This window comes from Lepidochelys olivacea, assembly GCF_965140295.1.
Source record: "Lepidochelys olivacea isolate rLepOli2 genome assembly, chromosome: 10".
In the NCBI taxonomy this organism is placed as follows: Eukaryota; Metazoa; Chordata; order Testudines; family Cheloniidae; genus Lepidochelys; species Lepidochelys olivacea.
The window spans coordinates 58,927,780-58,954,386 of record NC_140420.1 but is presented as its reverse complement, the minus strand read 5'-3'; the positions used below and the strand labels follow the sequence as shown (position 1 = coordinate 58,954,386).

The 26,607-nt window shown below is 41.1% G+C and overlaps 1 protein-coding gene across 1 annotated transcript in view; it reads right to left on the bottom strand.

The window, feature by feature from the left end:
• ALDH1A2 (aldehyde dehydrogenase 1 family member A2) overlaps positions 1 to 26,607 on the bottom strand; it is a 66,315-nt gene that overhangs the window by 9,773 nt on the left and 29,935 nt on the right. The window contains exons 2-8 of the mRNA XM_084641731.1: positions 26,486 to 26,590; positions 26,124 to 26,264; positions 24,443 to 24,572; positions 18,057 to 18,118; positions 14,740 to 14,868; positions 14,499 to 14,612; positions 2,662 to 2,764 (exon numbers count right to left, since the gene is read on the bottom strand). Of these exons, the coding sequence (XP_084497857.1) occupies positions 2,662 to 2,764; positions 14,499 to 14,612; positions 14,740 to 14,868; positions 18,057 to 18,118; positions 24,443 to 24,572; positions 26,124 to 26,264; positions 26,486 to 26,590 (784 nt within the window). The remainder of the gene's footprint in view (positions 1 to 2,661; positions 2,765 to 14,498; positions 14,613 to 14,739; positions 14,869 to 18,056; positions 18,119 to 24,442; positions 24,573 to 26,123; positions 26,265 to 26,485; positions 26,591 to 26,607) is intronic.

The following is a 26,607-nucleotide window of genomic DNA, read 5'->3' as shown; positions in this document are numbered from 1 at the left end:
TGCCTAGAACAGAATTTGGCCCTCACAGTATTTCATGTGCCTTTATAAAGATTAAAAATACCACCTTATTAAGCAGAAATGTCCAACAGGGTAGCCATTATCCCACTGTCAGTTGCAGCACTTTGGAGTTTGGAGTAGAATATGATCAATTTGGGGATTTTAAAAACAACAACAATGCTTTATTTTCAGAACATTCTAGAAAACCCTGTCTAAGAAACATGTCAAACATGTTTCCTTGTCACCTTGAAAAAGTAATTCAGCCTGTTTCCTGAAACTCATTCAAAATCTCTCAAGAAGACCCCACAAAGATTGAGAACAATAGCATTTAGAACTGGTTAACTGATTTCCTTTCTCTTTTCTTAACATACTTTTGCACTCCGAAGGGCTGTAACCATCCTCTTGTGGCTTTTCAAAGAAAGTATAGTTTCTATGGCTTTGCCACACTATCAGCAAACTTTCACACACGTTGTTCTGTAAACAGATTAAACAGTTCCTTTGTAACAGCCAGCAAAAACTCTTCAATGTTTAACTAGTGGCTTAGAATGGTTGGATGCTAGTAGTGTATTTGCAAGGAGGCCAAAACTTGCTATTGATCCTCTGTTTTGTATGATACACTGTGAACATACCTGGAATTTAAATTTAAACTTTTCTGTAGGACAAGCAGAATATAGGGTGGGGAAAGAAGCTCTTGAAACATTTATGGCATATGGGATCTGTAATAAGTGCTTGGCGGGAGAACAAGTTGATGCCTGTCAATTGTCCGTGATTACTGAGCTTTGGGCAAGAACTGGACGACTGTTGAAGGTTGTTAATTGTAGAGATGGATTAATTAATATTTTGGCTGCTTGTTTCAGGTTACCTAAAATCACAAAGCTTTAGGCAGAACAATTTGTCCCAATCCAGGAGAATACTGTCAGGTTTTGTATACATGCCTAGTGGCACCTGCTTCAATTTAAGATGTGATTTCAGCCATATTAGTTAAACTGGTTGTAAAAATCATGTGGACAATTTCAGTTTGAATCACTTATTTTAATTTAGCATTTTATTAGAAATACTTTAAACCAGTTCATTAGGAATAGCTTTAAATAATTCAAAATAAACCTCTCAAGCCAAAATAAGGGTGTCCTTAAATGGGTTTGCACTGGTTGAGTTAAATCAATGCAAGTCTGTGCGTAGCAAGACTTGAGGCCTTGTCTGCATGGGAACTTTTTTGGGGGTATAATCTAAGGTGTGAATTAAGGCAGAGTTATAGTTACATGGTAAACCCTTTGTGTGGATGCCCTTATGCCACTGTAGTTTATGTCACTTGGGAAGATTTTTAACCTGATAAAAGCCACTCTTCTACCTGAATAAGTGTGTCCACACAGGATTTATACCAGGCTGACCGTAGTTGTATCACTACTGTATATCAGTAGAACTGCTAACTTTTTCCCATACCAACCAGCTCTCTGTAGTTGAGAGTTCTTCGACTTTATCCTAATCTTGCAGAGCCTATCTGAAGGCTTTGAAAGTGGATGTCAGGTTGTATCCTTCTGTTACTCGGCCTGGGGTCTAGTTAAAAACCCTAAACTTCTAGCCCTTATGGTTGCAAAGGCTTTGTCTACACAACGCACCTTTTAGCGACATGGCTGTGCCGCTAGAGGTGTGCTGCTCAAAGACGTGCAGGGTAGCCACTGTTTGTCAGTGGGAGAGAACTCTCCCGCCAACAAAAAACTTCCACCCCCAAGGAGTGGCCGTAGCTTTGTCATCAGGAGAGCGCTCCTGCAGATAAAGTGCTGTTCACACCGGCACTTTTCATCCACAGAACTTTGGTCTTGGGGAGGGGGGGTATTTTTGCCAGTGTAGACAAAGCCAAAGAAAGCTTTTCAAAGGTGCAATGAGTGCAGTGCGTCTGAACGGCAGCCTGAAACAATAGCTCAAAACAAGGTGTGAACTAACCCATTCATCCTAATAAGGTGTTAACTTCAAAACCTCCTGCTGAACAATTTAAATGTCAACACTTTAACTACTTAATTGCTGATCATTTTAGCAGAAACTTCCAGCTAATGTGCTTATCCCACAATCCTAAAATGCTGCCCGCAACTTCTAAGGTGCCAAAAATCCTAAATTTCAGAGTAGCAGCCGTGTTAGTCTGTATTCGCAAAAAGAAAAGGAGTACTTGTGGCACCTTAGAGACTAACACATTTGTTTGAGCATAAGCTTTCGTGAGCTACAGCTGTAAATTGGTTAGTCTCTAAGGTGCCACAAGTACTCCTTTTCTTTTTGCAAAAATCCTAAGTATCTGGCCTGGTATGTGTGCGCCAGAATGGGCAAGAGGGGCTGGATCACTTGATGATTGCCTGTTCTGTTCATTCCCTCTGGGGCACCTGGCATTGGTCACTGTCAGAAGAGAGGTGGAACTTTGGTCTGACCCAGTATGGCCATTCTTATGTTCTAACTCCCAGCTGCACACACCTTACCTAGCTGCCAAACCTCCAGCTACCCTCTAAGGCTCTGACAAAGGCACTTATGCTTTGTCAATGCACAATTCTGCAGCACATTGCAAATCAAGAAATTTAGGAGGAGTGTAAAATGTACAATCAAATCACACAGCAAAAGGAATACTGCACGGATTGTATTATCATTGTCAGATTTAAGGAGATTGCGTAAGTGCTGACTTACAATCAGCATCTGCAAAAATGATGTTGGGGCTCTTCCCTCCCAGCTCCAGAGTTACTCTCTTCAAATTACTCCTTCCAGCTGCTTCTTGGATCAGCTTCCCAACCTGAAAGGAAATGGAGAAACATTTTACACACAATGCAGTCATACAGTTAACTGCACTAGCAAGCTCTGGATATCAGTGGGACACAGCTATTAAATAATCCAGCAGGTTCTTCAAATCCACAGATTCACGTAATAAAGAGACAACTTCCCAGGCCTTTCCCAGAACTGGAGGGTGGCCAAGACATGGGACAAACCTGGCAATAGGCACGCCCCTTCAATAGCTGTGCTGAAATGGGTTTGGGTTCTTGTCACAGGGTAGCTAATCCCTGGGGATAGACTAAGCCTAGTGCCGCTGGAGCAGAGCAGGTGGGTCCAATCCAACCAATTAAAGAGGCCTGGGCTACAGCTGGGCCCATAAAGGGCTTCTAGTGGGCAGTTTGGATGGTGGCAGCGATGGGCAGGGGCAAAGAAGTTACATGGAGTAGAGCTTGCTTGGGTGCTGGGTCCCTAGAGCAAGGGGCCAGGTGGCTTGGGGTTGCTGCTCCAGGAAGGGAGCAGAGCTGACTGAAACTGGGAAACTGCCAGGAGCACCAGGGACCCCTCGGGGTAAGGGGCGGGGGGCAGCCCTGAAGCCTAAGGCTAAGGAGTGAGTTAAAAGACTGTTTTTGTGTTTGTCTGCTGGCTTCTCTTAAGAAAATAAACCTCCTTGCAAGAGATCAGGCATGGCAGCATACATTTTGGAGCTGGGGAAAAGCCTGGCTCAGTGATCATTTTCTTCTAGTCTTTCTATTGCCAGGATCAATAGGAGAAATTAAGCTGAAATCTGTGTAACTGGAATGACTTCTTACACAAGCCAGTTATTTTAATTATCTATGGAGTAAGTGCAAAGGGTTTTCCATACCATTAACAAGAGGTTTCTGTTGCTTTCTGTTGCTACTGAAAAAAGGTCACTTGTACTAGCGCAGAATGCATTAAGTTCTTCTTTAGTAATAAGCACCATCATGCTTCTTTTATACAGTACAGCAGTTAGTAATACGATCACTTTAATTGTATTGTAATTTATTGCAATCCACTCCGAACACTGACATTTTCCAGATTGTTAGCCAAATAAGTTCTGAGGAATGTGTGTGTGTGTACGTATATATATATATATATATACACACACACACACACCCTCTCAAACATTCAATTTTTAGTCCCCAAAGAATTAAACTAATTTGAAGAGTGAAATTATAAACCAGAGAATATCACCTCATCTTAAAATTAGTGGCATTATATATAGGATTAACAGCATACAGTAGTTACAGAAGGATTTCACAGGCAAAATACAGCGCACACATACCAGGCCAGGTAGTAAGCTGCATCACAGCTAGAACAGGTAATAAGGGTGGGAATCAAAGGTGGTTTTGAGATTCCTTTGCACCTTCTCAATCCTAGGGGCCATTGGAGGCAAATGCAGCCCCTGGTGTAGTTTGGAGCAGCCCTAAGAGATGATTCTTCAGGTGAGGATCAATAAAGTTCAGCACCAGTCTGGCCACCCCCACCTTCTGCTAGCCATACCTATGACATGCCACCTATGCCAATGTCAGAAGGGTCGTGTAGCATGGAGCCGGAGCTGGTAACACCTGCTCTATGTTCCCTGGAGATTCCCCTGTGCTGGGGAAATCCCCAATAACCAGTTTAACTAGATTTCTGCTTGGTTTCCATTGTTTGAACTGCATTATTATGCCCATTTTGTAGGTTTGGGAAACAGTCACGGGGAGAGTAAGGCCCTGATATAGTAAAACATGAGTACAGGGTTCCGCGCTCTGCTGAAAAGGGATGGACTTAAGCATGTTCTGAAGTGCTTTGTTGAATCAGGGCCTAAAGTTCAGATCCTCAAAGGTATTTAGGCAACTAAGGAGTTGGATGCCTAAAAGCCTATGAGAATCTGGGTCTAAATTACATGCCCAAGGTCACACCGCAAGTCAGTAGCTGGCTGACACACATGTACACATGCATTTTGATTCCCAATCCTTCTCTCTTGCCATTAGAAATCAGTCTTTCCTTGTGCAAAAATCCCATCGGCAGCTGAACTTTCATCTACACTTTGACTGTGCTGCAGGACCTAGCTGTTGATATTTCTCAATGTTAAACTTCTACACACAGGGCCAGGTGACTGTGACTGCCAGCATTAAGGGGTTAATGGGAGAGACGCTGACCTACAGAATTAAAGTCAGTCTGCTGGAGAAAGTTAAGTCAGCACTGGAGTAATCATAAATGAAATAGAAACCCAGGGCCCCCACCAGAAAAAACAAAGAAAAAAGCCCACAGGATAATTAGGGAATTGTCAACCATTCCATGTAACTCAGTGATTAACTGTGTATCTGGCGATACCACTATCAAGTTTGACTGTGGATTTTTTAAAAATAAATTAACTTCAGCATCTTTTCTTTACCTCTATATTGATGAAACAGAGTGCTGACATTATCATGAAATTCCTTACATATCCCCTTAATTGGAGCTGATTTTACCACTATGTTTAACTGACAGCCGGGCCACACTGAATATGTTTAACACGTCACTTAGAAATTCCAACATCTCCCAAACAGGTATGAAATGTACGTTTGAAAATCATCTAGAGCCTGGCCGTTATAGTCGGTGCTCTAGCCAATGGCACTCTGCAGCCTTATGGCTTCAGCCTCCCTCTTTGAAAGACCAATAATTAACTAGTTCCACCCCAAAATCACAATACAAACAAAAAGCAGAACATGTTAAGGAGGACAAAATTTATCTTTCCTGCCACCCCACCATTTCCACTTTAATGTCACAATAATATTGTGACCAAGTTAAAAAAAAGATTAAAACACCTGGCAAAACACGTGGTTGCCAACAGGGCCGGCCTTACGTCCCCTAGGCACGGAATCTTCAGCACCTCTCCCTCCCCCCGCCCCTGCCTACAGCTGACCTTAGTGTGTGCTGTAAAAAATGAAACTTTTAACCCACTTTTAACTTTAAGGAACCCTGAGAATGCTGGTGCCCCTAGGCACATGCCTATTGTGCCTAATTGGAAAGCTGGCCTTGGTTGCCAAATGTTATAGGACCCAAGGGGCTGGAGACCATGGTCCTAACTTGGAAATGTGTTGTCTTTAATATACAGAGGTTGTCAACGTTGCAAGAATAAGCTTAACAGAGAGTCTTACTTCAGCCTTAACACTGGGAATAAAAGCACGTTTATGGGTGGTAGGGCACAAAGCAGCTTACTACGGGGCACGCTCCTGAGTAAGCACTGGCATTTTGTTCAGTCGGTACAGTGCTCTGTGCACTCATGGCATGAGGGGAGCCTTAAGGAGGGTACTGAGGCTGTGATTATTTATTGAGAAAAGGAGCCTTTTTCATTTCTCTCTTCATCCACAGCGAGAGTTACCAAGGGATAAGTGATAGCGTTCCAGTCCCTGTAGTCTTTTAGTTCATGCTCCCTGTGGTGTCTCTTAGCTCTATCTGTGAACTTCCAACAGGCAATGCAGCGTAGCGAGGGAACTTTGGAAACGAGGACTCCCCCACAGATAATGGAGCTGAGCTGATTAATCAGCAGGAATGTTGGCACAGAAAACCTCAACTCCCCATCCTTGTTTTGAATAGGCTGCAAGATAGATATCAGGAGTATCCCTGGATAAGTTGTGAAGTACCATAACCCTGTAAACTGCATGGAGGGTGTGGGTAGATGTAATTTGGCTCATCTCAAAGAAAACAATCTGTTATGTGGGGTGAGGGGTGGTGGTGGTTGGTTGGTTGGAGGGGGAGGGGAACGGGACACCCAGCTGTACAGGACACCTCTGTTCAAAACAGCTACTTGAATCGCAGTCCCTAAAAGTATTCAATTATTAAACTGATGGCTGTTTTCTTTGTATCAATTCAATAATTGACAGGCGCACTCAATAGTTTAGTTTGTTTTTGAATGATTAATCTTTCTTATCAGAAGAGACTCATCTAGTCACATATTAAATAGGAGTGTGCAAACCAGTTTGGGATGAGACCCAAAACTTTACCCAAATTCTTTTAGAGGGTGGGGTTTCGGGTAAGCTATTGCACCCATTAACTTTTATTTTCATGTGCCTCTGCGCTTTCTGATTCCAGACAGAAGTGGAAGTGCCAAAATCATACAAGAAAAGCTATAATTTCTAATCTTACTAAAGCCCTGGAAATCTCAAAACCTCTTTCCCCCACCACAAAAACCAAAACAAAGCCCTAGTCCTGTGAGGTTTCCACTCCAGTCCTGAATAGTGCATTTGAATGTTCAGGTGCTTCTCTGACCTGAAGCTCCCAATGTTTGGAGGCTGTTTAGTGGTTTAAGAATCAAGTAAGCTCTACCTATAATCCTTGGATTCACACAGCAGGGTCAGTTTAGCCTTTTAAACTTCTGAGGTAAAAGAATTCAGTGGGATTTTTCGACAAAACCTTTAAAGCTGAGATGTTGCTTGCTTTGTGTGAACTTTGATTCCAGATTGTCTCCAGAGCACTCAGTATAACCCTATTTGACCACATGAGGTATTCTGCTTCTAAAGTGACCTTGGGGACTGTCCCCAGGCCAGCAAAGATTAGTGAACTTCACAATCCTGAAGTGGACAAGAGTAGCTTTTGGTATGTAGCCTTATCCTGGAGGAAGGACAACTTCCTAGCTCTCTACCAAATGCAATAAGGAAAAAAAAAAGAATGATTTTATTTCGGGTATCCTAGTTATTCAGGAAGCAAAAGTTGCCCAGCAGAATGAGTGACAAAAATTATCAAGAGGGCTTAAGCTAAAATTATGAATGAATTATAATATATCCTTCCCAAAGCCTCCTGTATTGGGCATTTCAGTAGTATGATTAACTGACAGACTTTTGGAAAGGGAACACACAGCCTTTAAGAATTTTATTGTTAGTGGAAGAAAAACCAGGACGTAATCCTGCAAGAAGATCCTAAAACAAGGAAAGATTTTATGATAGAAGAGAGCTGACACAACTCATTACTCATGCAGTAGGTAGACATGCTGTCTATATCATGCAACATGACATTCATCTCACTTAGGAAATGAAAGGAGAATCCTGCTGAGTAAATTAGAATAAATGGTAATACAGCTGTTAGCTACAAACATTTGTTTGGCACGAATCAATCTTGACTCTCCTGTAGCTTGCTTTGATGGTCTCTCTAGTCTCTTGTTGACTAATGATGAGATCATGGTTTGTTAATCTAACTGCATAAAGAAAACACTCTGCCAAGCAAAATGCAGACCGCTTTGTTGGGTTTTATTGAAGTTGTTTATGGACCTTGTGTTTACATAGGCATCCAAACCCATTTATTGAATATTTATTTGACTTATGCACATAACTGCATGAACATAGAACTGAATCATATCTTTAATCTGAGTTACTCTGTCTGCTTTTTAATGGGATTTAGCTTGAACAACATGGAAACCAGCCACGTAAAATACATTTCTTGTTGGCCAGCGCTTCAAATGTTTAGCATGCTATCTGTGATTCCTATCATCTTGAGAGCATGTAAAAACTGGATGGAGTTGCAAACCAGTTCAGATTTGGAGGAAACACATTTGTTTTTGAACAGAAGTTATTGATACACATTAAGCATTTGCTGAGCAAACTTCTGGGTAATATGTAGCAACATGAAAATTTATATTAAAACCTTCCCCTTGTCAATACATTTCTAATCTATATTGTATTATTTTCATCCTTTGTATTGACTATATACTTACCAACTACAGTACTATATGTTTTGCTTGAGTCATTAGATATTATTATTAGTCCTATATGTCCTTACAAGAACTCATGCTTTGTATACACATAGACATTGGATTAGTTATGTTAGTATCTTATAATGATAACACTATTACTAGTTTAGTAAATGTAACATAAAAGGCCTGATTCTCAACCTGGCCTCAACTCCCTCCATTTTTGAACAAACAGTGTGTTATGGGTGTAAATATAAAGTTAATGTTTTAGTGCATTCAATAATGCCTCCCTCTCATGACTGTGAAGTACAGGCTGGGACTAGCTGGTTAGAATAGGCAATATAAGCTTTATTGAGTGTATTGTTGTGTGTATTTGTTGGGAGATAGAAGACCAGAGAGAACTAGATAGTCCTATGTGTCCAGTGATCTCATGGACTGTTGCCAAATGCTTATGACTATATCATGAGTCTGTTGATTTGGTGGGTTGTTTTTTTTGTTTTTTTTTTAAAGGCCCAGGACCTTGAGTCATGGGATTAGGTGAGAATCACAGCTTTCCTTTTTTAAAATGAAATAAGTTTCTAGTCCTCCTGGCTGTAGAGAAAAACTTGAAAACGTGACCCCCTAAAGGCTCAAACCCACAAAGCTACATAAAAAGAATCCCAAATGTATCTAATGTGTTTAAGCCAATCACGATTTTTTTAAAATTCAGGGTAAGCAAATAAGAAGCTGCTGCCTCTGCAAATCATGTGCAAAGTTTGAACCTGTGTGCTTCAGATATTTATTGGCTTTTACAAACATTTTAAAATCAGATGGTGTTCTAAAACTAGGATAATGCTATTTTTAAAATGTTCCACTTATTGGCCTCAGCCATGGTAACTTAGCTGGCTGTCCAAGTACTGCATGCAAAACACTTACACAGGCATTTTTGGTGGCTGCAGAATTTGGCTGGCAACTACAATAATGGCTTTTCTGTCTTTCTGAGCCCTTTCCCGCTCACGATTTAGAGAACCTGTCTTTAAAGAATGAAAAGATCTTAGGAAGAGGAAGAACTGCCACTCAGCATTTGAGATATGTGTAAATTGCTGCCCCCTCACAAGAATGTATGTTGTTGTAAACAATGGCTGCAGCAGTTCATTTTACTATAGGGAAAGAAAAGATAATGGCTCAATTAATACATGACCTCATTCCATACAGTGAAAAAAATGTTTAAGGTGCTTTAGGAGCAGTCTTCAGTTCTCACTTCTGTCCACCATTAATATTGCATTATCTAGTGTTGACAACCTACAGGGATCTGTAAAATGATAAAAATGAAGATATCTCCTGCCCTAAAGAAGTAGTAGTCCAAAGGCAAGTATAGGGACACACTAGGAAATCCAGAGCTTGGGATAATTTAGGTTCTTAAAAGATCATTTAATTGTATGTAACTTTAACATAATCACTCCTTGTGGGCCTCCTGGAAGAACTGTATTTTTAAAAGGGATGTAAATGTGCAGAAGGTAGTGAGATGGTGAGGAAATCAAACGGAGGCTGGCATAGAAAAAATGCATGCAGATGGCTATGGGAAACAAGGCAACAGGGGTAAAATCCTGGCCCAACTGAAGTCAATGGCAAAGCTTCCATTGGCTTCAACAGGGCAAGGATTTCACCCTGGACTGGCACCAATGGTTGGGCAGAGAGGGTGAGGGCAATATGACAGGAAACCAAACCCATGAGGTAGGTGGCAAGAGCCGAGTCATGAAGAGCTGAGAAAGCGAGGAGGAGCCCTGTAAACTCAAAGTAGTGGAAGCCCATGAGGAAATACAAATAGGTGGTGACATGGTCAACTCAATTGCTGAGGAAGGTCCCATTTGGCAGCTAAAGTTTGACCGATGGGGTGGATGGAAAAAAAGGGTGTCAATGAGGTCAGAGAGGAGAAGGTTACAATAACTGAAAAGGGACACGATCGGGGCCTGGTTCATTAAAAAGCACCTAATAGAAACAACCAATCTTGTTAGAAATCCCTCCATCAAGCAAGCTGTTGAAGAGTATCAACCAGTGCAAGCAGATAAGCCTAAAGGGACCATGGCAAAATGTTCCAAATCTGGATCTTGTGCTCAGTATGATTTTTTTCCCCTTCAGTGCATTGGTTCTCAAAGTGTGGTTCATAAACCACCAATAGTCTGGAGAACTTTTCCTAACGAGCTATTGAGAACCATGCATTGGGGGATTAGGAGAGGAGGTGATGCATGGAGGGATGTTTCTCTTGTAAAGTGGTGTAAAATGAGATGAAAGAGATGAAGGACCACTGTTTTGTGTATGAGATGAGCCATGAAGGAAGTGGGATGGGGGAAGGGAATAGTGATAGTATCAGGGAAAACATGATTCATGGGATGGGAAGATGAAAGGGAAGCATAGGCATATTTTGACTTTATATTTGGGGGTGGAGGGGGACAGCTCCAGTCAGGCCAATGGGGCCTTGCATGGGGTAGGCAAATTCCACACCTGTCCAAGGCTTTCAGTTTGGGGAGGGGCAAAACTCCCTGGTCTCCCCAAACTATGCCCATGAAGGGAAGATGGTCTTTGCACACACATGACATTTTAAAACAATTCTCAAAGTGCCCAAGAGTCTGAGACAGAAATAGAGAAGAGCTGGAGAGTACAAACTGATCAACAAAACAGTCACAAACCTCACACCTGAGCCATCAGGAAGTGACTAGTTCATATTTTGATTGATTCAAGTGCTATAGCAAGTTCTGCATGGATTCTTCTCCTCTCTAATCTGAATTAAACTCCCTGAAAGAGACAAATGTCCCCCCTTCCACTTAAAGATCCATGAAAGGCACACTTGCAAAAATGTCTGCCTCATGGTTCCTTGGTTCTATGAGGTGAAGCCAATGGGCATGCAGACCTTCAAATGGATGGGATGAGGGGCTTATGGAGGCCAGCTATCCATTGGCTCTTCCACTGTGGTTAGGCATTACTTGCTTGACTGAAGATTATGGAGATGCAGTCAATGCTGCTGAGTACATCAATAATTTATGTGTCAATTTGAAATATAAACTCGCTCTGTCTCCTGCTAGCAAGTCAAACCATGCACCCCAACTTGCACAGAGAAGAGCTTGTGTAATATGGCATGCTGGTGGCTTTACAGTGGGAGAAGACAAAGCATCTGGCCACCTGACCCGTATGTATTCCCCCGACTCCTTTTCCATGTGATTAATTTGGTTTTACTGAGCTAGGGTTGCCAATTTGGTTGGACGTATTTCTGGAGATTTCATCACATGACATAATCTTTATTTAAAGACTAATCTTCAATTCATGGAGACTCCAGGACAATCCTGAAGGGTTAGCAACCCTATTTTACTCCCCTTCATGCTGTGCTGCAGAAGGGAGTGAGTGGGGAACTAGGTGGACTGAAAAGTGAGTTTGGCTCAACCAGCAGATTCTGCCAAGTTCTTGACGGGGGCGTGTATTCCTCTGGATTCAATGGGCATTCCATTGCCATTATCATGAATTACACTTGTTTACTGAGAGAATAGAAGCCTTTTATCACTCCATCAATTGGGATCATATTGTCTCTCTCAGGTTAGGAGAGGGAAATGAGAGGTGCAGTTTATAGCCCTGATTGAGGAAAGCATCTCTATTCAAGACAGAACTTAAGCATATGCTTAAAGTTAAGCATGTTCTGACGTGTTGTCTTGAACAGGCATGGATATAAAGTACGTTCTTCAGTGCTTCCCTGAAGCAGGGCCTAAATGAGTTAGAGATTGAAGTCAAAATATGAGAAAAAACTTGTCATCTTTGTATAGACCAAGACTTGAGCCCTCACAATGGACTCCAGCATGGAGTCACAGTTATGCACTTGGTCTCTCTTAGTCTTATTTCTTTTGTTTGTTGAATTTTTATTATTTATGAAATTGTACCAAGAATGACCTCTTCCCCCCACCCTCCTTAAAGGAACGCTGCTGAAAAAGAGACAATAAAACCCAATTAATGCTGATTCTGCAAACATAAGATTTTTTTTGCAGGCAGCTGGGGAGCTTAATTAGCTTTTACCGGAAAATATTGATTGTTTACGGTATAAGCAAGAGGTTCTAGTGGTGGAGACTTGAGAAAAACCCCATGCTACAGGCACTTAAACTGGAATAACTTTGCTTTTCTTCTGATAGGTTTTATCATTAACTTGTTGGAGCTAAAATAGTAACTGCCTGTGCTAGCACCTGGAAGAGCTGTGGGACTGGAATATTCTGGCTCTGGGTATATCTGATGGCTGTAAGAAACCACATCACTGGAATATACAACTGACCTGCTGTACGTAAGAGTAGACACACAAAATATTTCCATTTTTATTTCATTAAAAAATGTGAAAACTGTTTCTGAGAAGTCTGATGCTCTGTATAACCATTGATATTACAGGACCATGTCTAAAATGTTACAGTGTTGACTTGCTGTTATAAGAATTCAGTGTTACAGGAAATCAGAAACAATATGGAACAGTTTACACTAACTCTGCATTAAAATGTTCCATCTGTTCTTGCTTTAGGTTCTTAGAGAATTGCTTTTTCATCTCAGTAATGCTTTTCACTTCCTATTAGTAAGGCTTTTAAAGGTAGGCACTGAGTTAGTATAAAACCCACAGCTTTTGAGTTTTAAGCGCCTATTAGAACTAAAGCTGTCTTGAACTACAATAAAAATTTATTTTGGCTACAAAAGACAACTTTGAAACCTAACCCATCTGTATTATTTCTCCTCCAAACAGCGCAACATCCTGTATAATAGAATATTTATCTTAAACACACACCACATACCTTTGTGAAAACAATTGTTTCAACTTAATTTATTGGGGGGGTGGGAGGGAGAGACAGAGCTCATATTAAGATTTCCAATATTCTATGATGCTAATGTAAATCGCTAACAGAACAGGAGTTGTAATGAAATTGTTGCAATTTTTCAAAGTAATCTGAAATCTGATGTTTGTTGCAATTGACTTTGTTACTTTTTATATATTATAACCTAAATTTTCATAAAAATCCACACATAATTACACATGGTAAATTTTCTACAAGGTAATTTTGTGTGTAAACTAGGCACACAATTGCATCCACATTATACTGACAATTTAGGCCCATACACTGTGGTACCTACGATTCATTATAGATTTTATTGTACCAAAAAGTACTGAAAGTAATAGATTAGCTTGATCTCGCAGTCATTGCACACACAAGTTTCCCAGTGACTTCAGTGAGAGTTACCATGCATGCACATAAGGATGGAAGGATCAGGTTATAATCTCACACCAAGAGTAAATCTATCTCACTATGGAGTGTAGTCTACCCTTGATGCACACAAAATGTCCACTGAGCCTAGTGGGAGTCATGTGCACATATCAAGGAGGGAACAGACCGCTAGAATTGTAGGATCCATCCATACAATAGTTTGTCAAAGTCTCAATGGAACAGGGCCTGTTATTAGTACTCTCTAAATATTACCAATCCTGAAACTCCCATTGAGATTCCTCTCCTTCTGGTTTCCTTTTTTCCTCTCCTCAGACTGAGAGATAAGGACCCTTCTATGGTGGCATCAGCCTGTAGCACCTCTATTATCCCCAACTCCTGAATGATAACAGCGGTCTTTGTACATATTTGATAGTTAGGCAAAGTCACTGTTCTGGTTGGTTCAGCCCCCTTTATGTAGATTAAAACCATTCTCTTCAGAGTTAAACTCTTCAATAGCTTCTAGGTCACACAGATTATGGACACCAAAGAGGGACTTGTGCACTGTATGGCTTATACTACACAATCTATCTACCCATGTGTCCTAATTCATGTCCTCACAAGCCCATAGCAAATCCTACCAATATTTTTCCACATGTGTGCCATGGTATTTGGTACAGCAGGTGTTAAGGGGAAAGTGACACCTCTGCTTTGGTAGTGTGATAATATGTAGATTTTAGATTTTCAGATTGAGCTGGGAAGGACAGACCGTTCTGGTGTGAGTATATCCTTTCTGCTGGATGACCCGGAGGAACTTCAGTCAAGAGCTTGGCTATTGTTCCCTAAATATTTTCTGGATTGATATCTTACAGTAACATACTTTAGAATACACTTACCTCAGTAGATCCAGTAAAAGCAATTTTATCTATGCCAACATGAGAAGCTATTGCTGCGCCTGCAGTTGGACCAAATCCTGGCAAAATATTGACTACTCCCGGCGGAAAGCCAGCCTAGCAAAACAGAATTAGAGGAAACATGGTTTGTGAAAATTGACCAAGCAAACTAAACTAGACGTGCTGTGGTAGTTCCTTAGCTGCCAGGAGAGCAGGAGACATTATTCCTGTCAATTATTCTTACCTCCTTGACGAGGGCTCCCATATAAAGCGCGCTGAGTGGTGTTTGCTCTGCTGGTTTAATAACTACTGTATTGCCACAGCACAGAGCTGGGGCAATCTTCCATGCAAACATCAGCAGGGGGAAGTTCCACTGTAAGAAAAAATAAAAGTTGATAGATGGAAAAATATTGCAGTGGTGCTTTGTTTTCAAGATGTCAAGCTGCTACCTCACTGATTTCTCAGGCTTATCCTCCACATAAATCTTTCCCAGCACAAAGCAAGGGTTTTTTTTAATTACCACCATTAAGAAAGAGGCAATAGTGACCTTTCAATTCTTCTTTCTCCTCTACTCAAAGAATTATAACCTCCGCCCCCCATCTTCTCAAAAAGAATTTTGGGTTTGACGTCAATTTTTTTAATCCAAGCTTTTAATTTCATTGACTATTTTGCAATTGGCACCTCTTCCCCCCCGCCCCCCATTCAGGACAAATAGCTGCTGGCTCTGTGGTGTTCAGAAAGAACTATTTTGCATCAGTGCCAGATTATATAGATAGATTTCTAATCCTTGAATGCTTTTTAAGAACTCCAGAACATTTCTAGGCAAACCCATACATAATTAACTGATGGGATTATAAGAAATAACTCCCACACACACACACCCCTCCCAATATCTCTACAGTGTTAGCACTCTGTATTATCTATTTATTTACCAAGGAAGTTTTAACATGTTTACAGATCATTGCCATGGAAATATCAGAGACAAAAAGATAGTCAACTATCTGTGTCATTTTCATTACAAGTTCTTCTTGAACAATTGGTATGAAACACACAAGAAAAAGAGAGACAATAAATTGATCCAGACAAATTATCTGCTGGTGTAAGCGACTCCATTGACTTCAACTGAAGGATGCCAATTTACTGCAGCAGAAAATTTGGCCCATTATATTTATTTGCTGCACAAAATGGGTTAGGATTCCATCTGGTAGCAATCATCAAATGTATCGGGCCTTCTGCATTTGGGCCTGATCCTGCAAACACTTATGCATGTACGTTATTTTACTCACATGAGCAGTCCCATTGATTTCATGTGAGTAAAGTTATTCACATCTGCGGTTGCAGCATTGAACTCATAGATGTAACTACAATAATCTCACTTGGAAGAAAATAGAAATATCAGTCATGAAGAGTCAGCCACTAGCTAGAAGGTGTTACTGCCTGATGCACATCAGCTGCCACTCTCATAGACCTCTCGCTGGACCCTGGCAAGCTTGAAAAAATACACAAATGTCTTTCCTTCACCAAACACCCAATTTTTTCCCCCCTCAGTTGTTTATAAACTTTGGAGACAGAGTGATGTTTTAATTCTATCACCAGTATATAAGCCTGGGAGTGGAGACATTGGGCCAACAGTATGCTGACAGCCTGCACTTCTGTCGCCTCTTGCGGTAAAGCTCTGAAGAGTTGTATAGTGCAAAATGTGGCAGGGTGAAAATAGGCATTCCTAGTTAGGAACCTTGCAAGGTCTTTCCTCATTCTTCTCCAGGAAGGTTTTGCTACGTAAGACACTAAAAATCAAAATAAATACAGCTTCAACCTACGTCTCTGCACAAAACATATGTAACGGATTATGTGTTTGGACTGTGCTGTTAGTGCCTAATTTACAGCTCGATCCTGGCCTAGGACATATCTACCTACTGGATCTCCTCTCTCCTTATGTCAGGATGCCACAGCTGTGATCAGCAGAGGCACCTGAGCTGGATCCCCCTCCATTTAAAAGAGAGGAGCTCAGCAATAGAGCGTTCTCCATGAGGGGAATCTCAGGTCTGAGAAAAGCTTTGCACCCCTGGCCCCAAATGGCCTGGGTTAGTTAACTTTCAGGGTATGCTGCAGGATTCAAGGCTACAGTGGAGGGTAGGTTTTGATGGGGGTTAGATGTGGAGCAGGGAGGGGAGTTTTGTGCAGTGCTGGCTGTTTAGTTTTATTTTTGTAGTACATTGCAGGGGTGGCTAAAGCCTTGGATAAGGTTCCCCTTTATACTTTTGTACAAATCTAAATCAAGTAAATAAATCCTGTATTCTTTAAGATCTTGGGCACCTCCAGCAGAGTGTTCAGTATCCGCAGTGCCCAGTCACTTCAGCAGAACATGTCCATTGAGGGCACTGAGCAGCTCCCAGGAAATTAAGGGCATTAAGGTTCTGATCCTGCAATCACCTACTCACATGCTTAACTTTACACAAGTTTATTGCCATTGAAGTCACTCATTCCACAGAGCTGCTCATGTGACTGGAAGTTCAGAACATGTGTAGGTGCTTGCAGGATGGGGCTTAGACTGTGAGCTCCTTCCCATGGTGTTCATATAGAGTGCCAGCCACAAGAGTCACCCGTTACAAAGAAATATAGTAATAAATAGTAAGAGAAAAAAGGCCTTGACACTGTTAAAAATCATCTTTTTTGGGTTGCTCCTTTTTATTGAAATTGCTGCGTATTACAAACACACCCTGGCCGCTCAGGGGCTTGCGGTAGACATGAATAAAACAAAAACCAACATCAACAAAAAATTCTTGATTAGTTCCCCAATGCTTTGTAAAGGAAAAGCTTCCGCACCATATTTTAATAGCTGTACATGAGCCTCCCATTGAAATTTCTCCCAGAAACCATTAACCAGTACTTTTGAAAAGAATGCTTGTTCAATGGAGTTCCCATGCAATGTATCACAGGAGTTTGCCGAGGATGCATACAGGGGGGTGGGGGGAGGGAGGAGAAGGAAAGAAAGAGTATTAAATTTAATGAAATAATAAGTGTCCTTCTCTCTTGCAACAAATACAATAAACCCTTCATGTTTTTAATAATCTGCACAAAGTTAACTGTAATGACGTGTCTTCTGGAGTTTCTTCTTTTCTAAAAGCTTTGTAAAAGGAAATACCAGGAAAGAACAGAATTAAAATACATAACATTGTCCCAGGAACTTGGAGGCGTCTGTTAAATTGCAGTAAAAACTAACTAAATAAAAAATGACTGCCACAGCAAAGCATCAATTTTCCATAAGTTGTGTGAACATCCATAACCAATGACAGCATATTAACACTGTGTTTTGCTTTGCTTGTTTTAATCATGAGAATTCTATGACTTGAGAACTTAACTCCTAATACCAGAGCTAAAACCCTATTAGCGTGTTCAAATAAGCATTTGCAGGGAGACTGTTAAAGATATGTCAACAATATGAGCTCAGCTTTTTTTCGTAATGGAAAACACACATAGCTGAGGTCCATGTTTTATGTGTCTTTTAAAGAGAACTGGTTCAAATGAAAATAAATACAAGGCACTAGCAGAGATACTCACAGGGATGATCTGTCCACACACTCCGATGGGTTCATGTCTTGTAAACGTAAAATAATCTCCATCTGAAACAGATGAGAATGGTTACTCTCAAGAGCAGTTTGACTTGGCAGAACAAAAAAAAGGGGAGGGGGGAGAGCTTTAAGGATCAGCCTTTGATGGCAGTAAAAGAAATAGTTACTGAAATATCTTTTGTGAGCCAGCGTGGGAAATCTGGAGCAACCCAATTGTTTGCACCACATGCAAAGGTGACAGGCTTGGTTCCTTGGGAAAGAGGACAATCTGTGCAGAAAGGGTATGTCGACACTGCAGTTAGACACCTCTGGCTGGCCTGTGCCAGCGGACTCAGGCTTGTGGGGCTTGGGCTAAGGGGCTGTTCACTGCAGCACGAGTTCTGGGACCCTCCCACCTTGCAGGGTCCGATAGCCTGGCTCCAGCCCAAACCTGAATGTCTACACTGCAAATAAACAGCCCCTTAGCTGGAGCGCGAGTCAGCTGGCACTGGCATCCGCGGGTTTTTAATTGCAGCGTAGACATACCCACAGAGGTTTTGGCAGTGACCTCAAAGGAAGCCATTTACTTACCTCCTCTGCTTCCAGGCTCGAAGAAGAGAAGAAAAAAGGAATCCTCTGAATCACTGAGGAAGAGCTCTGTGTGGCTTGAGAGCTTGACTCTCTCTCCCCCAACTGAAGTTGGTCCAATAAAAGATATTCCCTCACCTACCTTGTCTCTCTGAATCACTGACAATTATTTTTAGAGCCTTGAAAACCAAGATGGCAAAAAAAAAAATGTGGTAGGTACCAGGCTTTAGAATGAGACCTATGCCCAGCCTGAAGGTTTCATTTAGTGGGGGGCAGACTCCTGAGCTAAATCACTACAGTGAAGGGGGTGAGCTGACTCATTTCAAGAAGTAAACAGAAACCTGAAAGCTCCCTGATTTGGGGGTCTGATCTTTCCTCTGTGCCAACCTTTCACATTGCCTCTGAGCTGCTGGTCTCTGAGTGGGCCTGTGTCTATAGGAACACACAGTATTTACAAATGTAGGCATCTGTTTATGCACTAGAATCACCTCAGCTAAATATGAGTAAGACTGGTGAGAAATGTACCTAGGCTCAATCTCAGGGGAAAGGGCGAAAATTAGAGCTCGGAGTGCTTTTGGGAACCTGCAGCAAACTTTGGTCCCGTACATCTGGTAACAATAAATGGGTTAATCCAGAAAGTTTCCTGGTTTTAAATATGGGCTTCAGCTTGGCTTTAATTAAAAACAAACTTTTTTTTAGGTTTACTTGTTTCTGTAAGTCTATTTCATTTTGTGTAGGGGAAACATACCCATAAAGCACTACTGTACATTAATCAGCTGGGATTTGGCTTCAAAGTTTTCAAGAGACCAGAAACTGAATATTAGCTATAAAACAGTTATCAGCAGGCTATGTGCAGCAGAGGGAGACAAAAGAGGAAAAGGGTCAGCGAGAGCGAGAGAGAGAAAGAAAGATTAATAGAATAAGAGAGAGAAACAGAGTGTAACACAGGGGAAGGAAGAAGAAAGATGGTTGATGAATCAATTTGGTCTGCTCTGCCTAGACAGAAGGAAAAGAATAGGAGGAACTATAGAGACCGGCTTATAATTCAAATGATCAAAATGCTTTATTTGGAGCATATTTTTAAAAGAATCATAGAAGTGTGAGGTGAAAATACCAGCCTATGCTCGGTAACACCAAGATAAATGGCTCCTAGGCAGAAAACCTCAGACAACGTCACAGTAACAGGCCATCCCTGTATCATCATTACTGCACTACTTCATGCCCCCTGAGGTAAAGCTGCAGTGAACCCAAACATGGGTTGCGAAGTCAGCCAAATCATGGTTAATTTGATTGGACATAAAAGGCATGTTCTTTCCTCACTCAGAGTTTTCTTCATAGTGTTACCTCCGATGCTTGCACAGCTTCTGCCAGACTCCAGAATAACTGCCCTTTTTCGACACCTACTTTAAATGTTGGTCATCCACAGACCTCACAATTCTGGTGAAATTTTTGGGGATGTTTAATAACATTTCCTTCAGTCATCACTGCAGATGTCAAATTACCCAGAGGATGAAGGTGAAGTTGGAAATGCCAAAGGTGTATCTGTAGGCTGCCTGGTGCACACCATAAAACTAGTTTTTGCAATAGCAGAATAACTAAGTTTGATGAAGTGAATCATTTTAGCTAAACAATGATAGTTAAAAAGCCTGAATCCCATGTGCTCAGAAACTACACAGGCAACAATGAAACTTTTACAGTTTTAATATAAACTTATAAAACTAGCAGTAATGAAAACACTTCTACTTTAAGCTGGTGTGAAAATGTACTAATTCTCACTCACTCTCCTCAGCGCTCTCCTAGTAGCTGTCAGCAGGCAGGAGACTACCAGAGTGAGGTCTGTATATCTGACACCCACACCGAGGTGACTGAAAGAAGATCCATCTATGCCAGACCACAAAGGTCTTGACTTTAATCTCTGCAGCACCTGAACCTGTCTGCAACTGCTTCAGGAGTGTGAGCTGTTGTCACTTGAGACAGCTTACTCTGAATCCCCATGGGAGGGCAGACCGGCTGTCCACTAGCTCTGGCCATCCCTCCTGAAGGACAAGCTTCCCACTGGGATCTCCTTAAATCAGCTAAATTAGCCCTGGTGAATTAGCCCTGGTAGACAAGGCTCTGGTATGTTGTACTGCGGCTGTTATTAGACATCTTTGTGTGCATTATTAGCCCATTACTCAGCAGAAAACACACAGATTTAGGTTTGGTGAGAAAGCAGATCCTAGCAGACTCCAGGGACAGCTGTGAAATCTAAAAGGATCATCCCTGTTAACCAATTTCATGACTTCTAAAAAAATTATTGTGTTGAAAAATACTTTAGAAAGTTACCATGAATGGCTTGAGGGAATGGCAACATGATATGCCATTCCACATCTAAGGCTACTGATTCCAATCCAGTCCCGATTAGTAGTAAATGGAAGTTGTCACTGCTTGATGACTTTTGAGAGCTGAAGTAGGTTACCCTCTAGGTCTCAGCTGAGGTCCTCTAGGTCTGTATCACAAAGTTCACCACCTCATTCATTATCAATCAACTTTGTAGACAGTAAGCAAAGAAACTGGAGATCATATGGGTCTGGTGACTGAGAGCCCAACTGTGCGCCCATTTACTTATGCTAGCGAACACCTACACGAGTCATCCCCTTGGTTTCAAATGGGACATCTTGCAGGAATGCGTGTTCACCAGCATGAATAAGGATAGCACATGGAGTAAGAAGGGAATGCAGGACCCTTAGAGTTGGTACCTCCAGGTCAGGGTGGAGGCATATGGCAGGACAATGTGTGAAGCTTGCACTGTTGCAGTACATACTGTAGCCATTTGGTAGGTAGGGGACTTCAGCCAGGCTGCTAATCTGACACCTCTCCTATTTTTTTCTATCAAATCGTTAAGGTAAATGCGGAAAAACAAACTAATTTGTCTCTTTTTCAAGTTGTATTAAAACAGGGTTAAAGAAAAGAGCATATATTATTTTTTAAAAAATATATCCTCAGCTGGTGTAAATTGGCCTAGCTCACTGACGTGAATAGAGCCATCAATTCACAGCAGTTGAGGATCTGGCCCAAAGATTTTTTTTTATTATTATTATTTCCCAATTAAAAAATCCTGTTTATATTCAGGGATCTCTGCTTTGGTATTGGAACACCTTCCATAGGGGTATTCGACCAGATCTCTCACAGGAGTCGGACCATGTCCTAGGTATTTAGTTTTCACATATCTGGTAATGTGGCAGGTCTAATATGTAACCACATGGCTTGTACAGGGGCACGTAGGAGATAGAGATGAGAGATTCAGGAAACATTGGAAACACATTGTGTGATAGCCCGGATGTAACCAGAGCAGAATTGGTCCTATAACTTGTGATATGGCATATGCTGTAGCTACAGCTACATTTTGGACTGTGATAGCTTTATTAATCTAACCGTTTCCAATCAGGGCCTGATTCTGCTGTCCTTGACATCAGCAGGGTTTTGCAATAGGGAGCAAAGGGCAGGGTGGAGACCTAACACTGAGACCAGAACAAATGTAACTCTAACAAATGCTCTTCCTTCTTAGCCACCCCTGTATCCAGTGCCTTCCTCCCTGTCTCTCCTTGGACTGTAGTTGTTTTAGAGAAGAAAAACCTTGTCAAAAATAAACATCAGAGGACTGTAGGGTATCTAATTAATGATCACATTTAACAGGCGGGGTGGAGGAAGAAATTTAATAGTGGTGTTTTTGTGGTTTTATTTTCATGGCTGATTTCCTTTAACAAGTTAACTGTAACTATGAAAAAACAGTCATCCCTGGGTAAGACCAGCTTTAAGTTGGTATAACTAACTTCACTCTGGTGTAACTCTACTGACTGCCGTGAGTTTACCAGAGTAACACAGTGGTGAATCAGACTCAGGGAGAAAATCCTTGCTAGTTAAAAAGGGCCAAATTGCACCCTCAGAAATTGAGATTTCACCCATTTGTGTCTGGAAAATCCCACGTTTGCACAAGGATATGGATACCAGTAACTGCAGGCCATTGTGGTTTGCACTTAGGGAGGCTTGCTGAAAATGCAGCCCCAGGAACTCAGACCACTTCACTAACAAACTCAGTTTTGCAGCTGCTTCCCTGCAGCGTGTTGGTTGTTTGCATTTTTAAGGACTGGAATAAACAGAGTATTTGTTCTCCCGAGTTGGCAATGCCTCTTACTCACCGACTTAATTTCTGTATTCCTGCTGGGCTCATAAGTGAGAAGGAGGCATTCACTGACAAGGGAAGAAGGGATTAGGGAGCAGGAAATTTGCTGAATATATGAATTTATGGTGTGCTCTGCACTATTGCTTGTGTCAATTTAAAGTGAAAGCAGGACACAAAGAATTTGGTGCTAATATTTTCTTTAGTCCTTACAGAAGAGCTTTTACGCAATGTTACAGTGCCATGTCTTTAGTGAAAATACACTGACTCATAGACTGTAAGGCCACAAGGGACTGTCATGGATCATCTAGTCTGGCCTCCTACACATTGCAAGCCTCAGAACCTAACCCACCTACTCCTGTCACAGATCTATAGCCTCTGGCTGAGTTACTGATGTCCTCAAATTGTGATTTAAAAGATTCCACCATTTACTCTAGTTCAAACCAGCAAGTGACTCATGCCCCATGCTGCAGAAGAAGGTGAAAACCCCCAGGATCACTGCTAATCTGATTCTGGAGAAAACTCCTTCCCAACTCCAAATATGGTGATCAGTTAGACTCTGAACATGTGGGTGAGACCCACCAGCCAGATACCTGGGAAAATATTCTCTTTAGTAACTCAGACCCCTCCCCATCTAATGTCCCATCTGGAGCTATTTGCTGGAGATATTTGCTAATCGCAGTCATGGATGGGCCATATGCCACTGTAGGCAATCTCATCGCAGACCATAGATTAGTATGCTTTCAGTAGAAAATGGAAGGGGAGTAGGTTGTCAGCTAAATATGAAAGATAAGAAAACTCAGCTTCATTTCCTTACTTCTTTACTAAAATAGAAGAGCAGAATAACTTCTCCCCACCACTTATGCCCCAGCTTTTCTCCCACACATATTATTAACTACTGATCCCACTGTACATCAGAAGGAAGCAGATACCATAAAAAAAGTCTCTTGTATTTATGGAAGTTTCTTGCTAATGAAATTACAAACTCTCTCAAAGTATCTGTGAATTTGGATCCAGTTTGAAAGACATGTTAAATGAGTTGGACAGTCACATCCTGGTCCATGATGGGTATTACTAATCCCCATTTTAAACCACACAAATGAGCACAACTAAGGCTACAAGGTGGGAAAAGCAGGGGCAATAGGGGTGAAAAGTAAGGAGTAGCTTCAGTAGGAGAGCTACATGAAGGATTATGCACAGAATTTGCCCAAATCATGCCTATATTTTCAAATGCATCAGGGTGCATAATATTCATCTCGACAATTATATTTATATTTAAATATAGCTATAAAAAGCTATCTATAGTTTACTTCATGGTACACATACATAAGGGTCCAAACATTCCCGTGAACGTGCATGTGAAGCTTTCCATTGACTTTAATCACAGTAAGTTATCTAGTTATCTAGTCCATCCCAGTGCCAGTTGAATATTGTACCCAACAGCATACTATCTAGTGATTTTTCCAATATGATTTTAAGCAATCCAATTGTAGGGCTTCCTCCACCTTCTACAAGAGGTTATTCCATAATCTAATAGGTCTCCTGGGTGCTCCATTTGGCCCAAGTGTGTTTGTGTAGATATATAAACAAAATTCCAAAGAATCATCATATTGTAGGTAGAATCTGCTGCTTCTGTGAATTCTACTTACCCACAGGAATGGTCATTCCATGAATCTTGTCTGCCCAACCTGCATAATACCTCAGAGTTTTGATGACTCCCTGAAGATCTACATAGAAAGCCTGCAGAAAGGGTTTGCCACTATTCAGCGATTCCATGGTCTGGAGGACAAGAGAAAGTGAAGAGAATATGAACAAAGTAGCACATCAGGCTCTGCAGACTGCAATACTCCAACTGCTCATGTAATGACATTAGTGACAGATGAATAGAAATGAGGATCAAACCAGGCTTCCCCCAACATCAGGAACTTCACAGTAGTGATTAAGACCCCATTTTACTGCTACTGTATTTTTTTTGGGGGGAGGGGTGCTATAATACTAGGAACAAAGACTTCTCAAGAGTTGCATAGTGAAACTTTTGTCGAATATTTCAACTGATCTGAAACATACAGAATTTTTCTTGAAAAATCCTAGTAATTTTAAAAGTCCCTAAAATCCCTATGATTTTAAGTGTGTGTGTGTGTACACCTAATAGTCACTGTGATTAGTTCAAATACATAAACACAGCATTTCTTTAATCAGGAGCCAAGATAAAAATGCCTGTCAAACTAGGTTCTGCTATGTTCATGATAACAGCTGAGAAGGGACTCTTTGTAACTTTACATTAACTATCTGAATTCATAGAAGAATGGACGTATTCCTCTTTATATAATTGATGGGAATATAAAATTTTCTATAAACGGCTGCCAAAACCCCCATTGAGGCCTGAGATATCTACAGTGTACAGCCAGCTTATTTATTACCATCAAATACACAAGCTCTCCTCTAGGGAAGCTCATAATTTAACAAGCGAAGGGCCTCATTTTTAATTCAGTTTTCCTATTGACAACAGTATCTTATTAGGCATCCTCTTAAGAGTCCCTAAGATTGTTTAGTGAAAAGAATCCAATAAAATGTCCTTAGATGTTGACTAGCTGAACTAACTTTCAACAGTTAGCATTATCTAATAGAAATTGTTATGAATGAGCACAGTGGAGATAAGATAGCAGGTATGACACATGACTAGATACAGACCATAAATGTAATTTGTATACAGAAGAGTAGCGGCTTAATTCTGCACTGACTTACATCCCAAACTGAAGTCAGTAGCACTGCCTGTGATGCAATTCAGCAAAGAATTTGGCTCTAGACATACAAATCAAATGACAGGCATAATGAGCTTGGTTTGTTGTCCACTTCCTTCTCCCCATGGCGATTTTACAGCTTACACTGGTGGTAACATGATTTAAGTGTTGACAAAGCTGGAATTAAGATGTTCACCAGCTTAGTTCCAAAGCACTTGACATGCAGAAAACAACATTAACAATGCTTCAGTTTATAAGCTTAATGTATGTGCTAAATAGCATAATTTCTAAACTGTGCATTATTGGTTCAGTACTGCACAGCATTTCATCTATCATTTTATTAAGTAGTACCGCACAATTGGTTTTATGCAGTTATCCATTTTTTTATATTAGAACATAAAACCAAGTTACAAATACACACACACACAGCCTGATCCAAAGCCCATTCGAGTCAATGGAAAACCTATTCAGACACACTAGCCAATCTGACACCAACATCATGCACATTTACACATCTATGAACTTATTTGCTCTCAGAATATAAAGCTCATACATGAAACAACTTCTGATTTCCCCCTACACCACTTACAGCAAGAATTGCCCTGTCTCTTTCAACCAAGTCCGCTAGTTTATCCAAGAGACGGCCTCTTTCCGATGCATCCATTCTCCTCCACACTGAGCCTAGAGAGAAAGCAAGGCGAGCTGCCCTCACTGCTTTGTCCGTATCAACCTGTTGAGGAGGAAGGAACAATAAAGCTTTGGGGTAAACACTAACAGAGTATTAGTTGGTATCTGAAATTTCTGAACGGACAATATACCATAATCATACTATGAGGGGCAGGAGTTAATAAAAGATTGGTCTATCATCAGTGAAGATTCTGGAGTGGACTAGTCAGAGGTGTGGGTTTTGGTCTAGTGTACATTTATAACCATTTCACAGGGATACTTTACCTTGTCAGCTTCCTGGATCTCACAGATTTGCTCTCCTGTTGATGGATTATATACTGGGAATATGTTCCCACTCTCAGAATTTTGCCACTCATTATTTATGAAAATCTAAAAAGGGGAAGAAG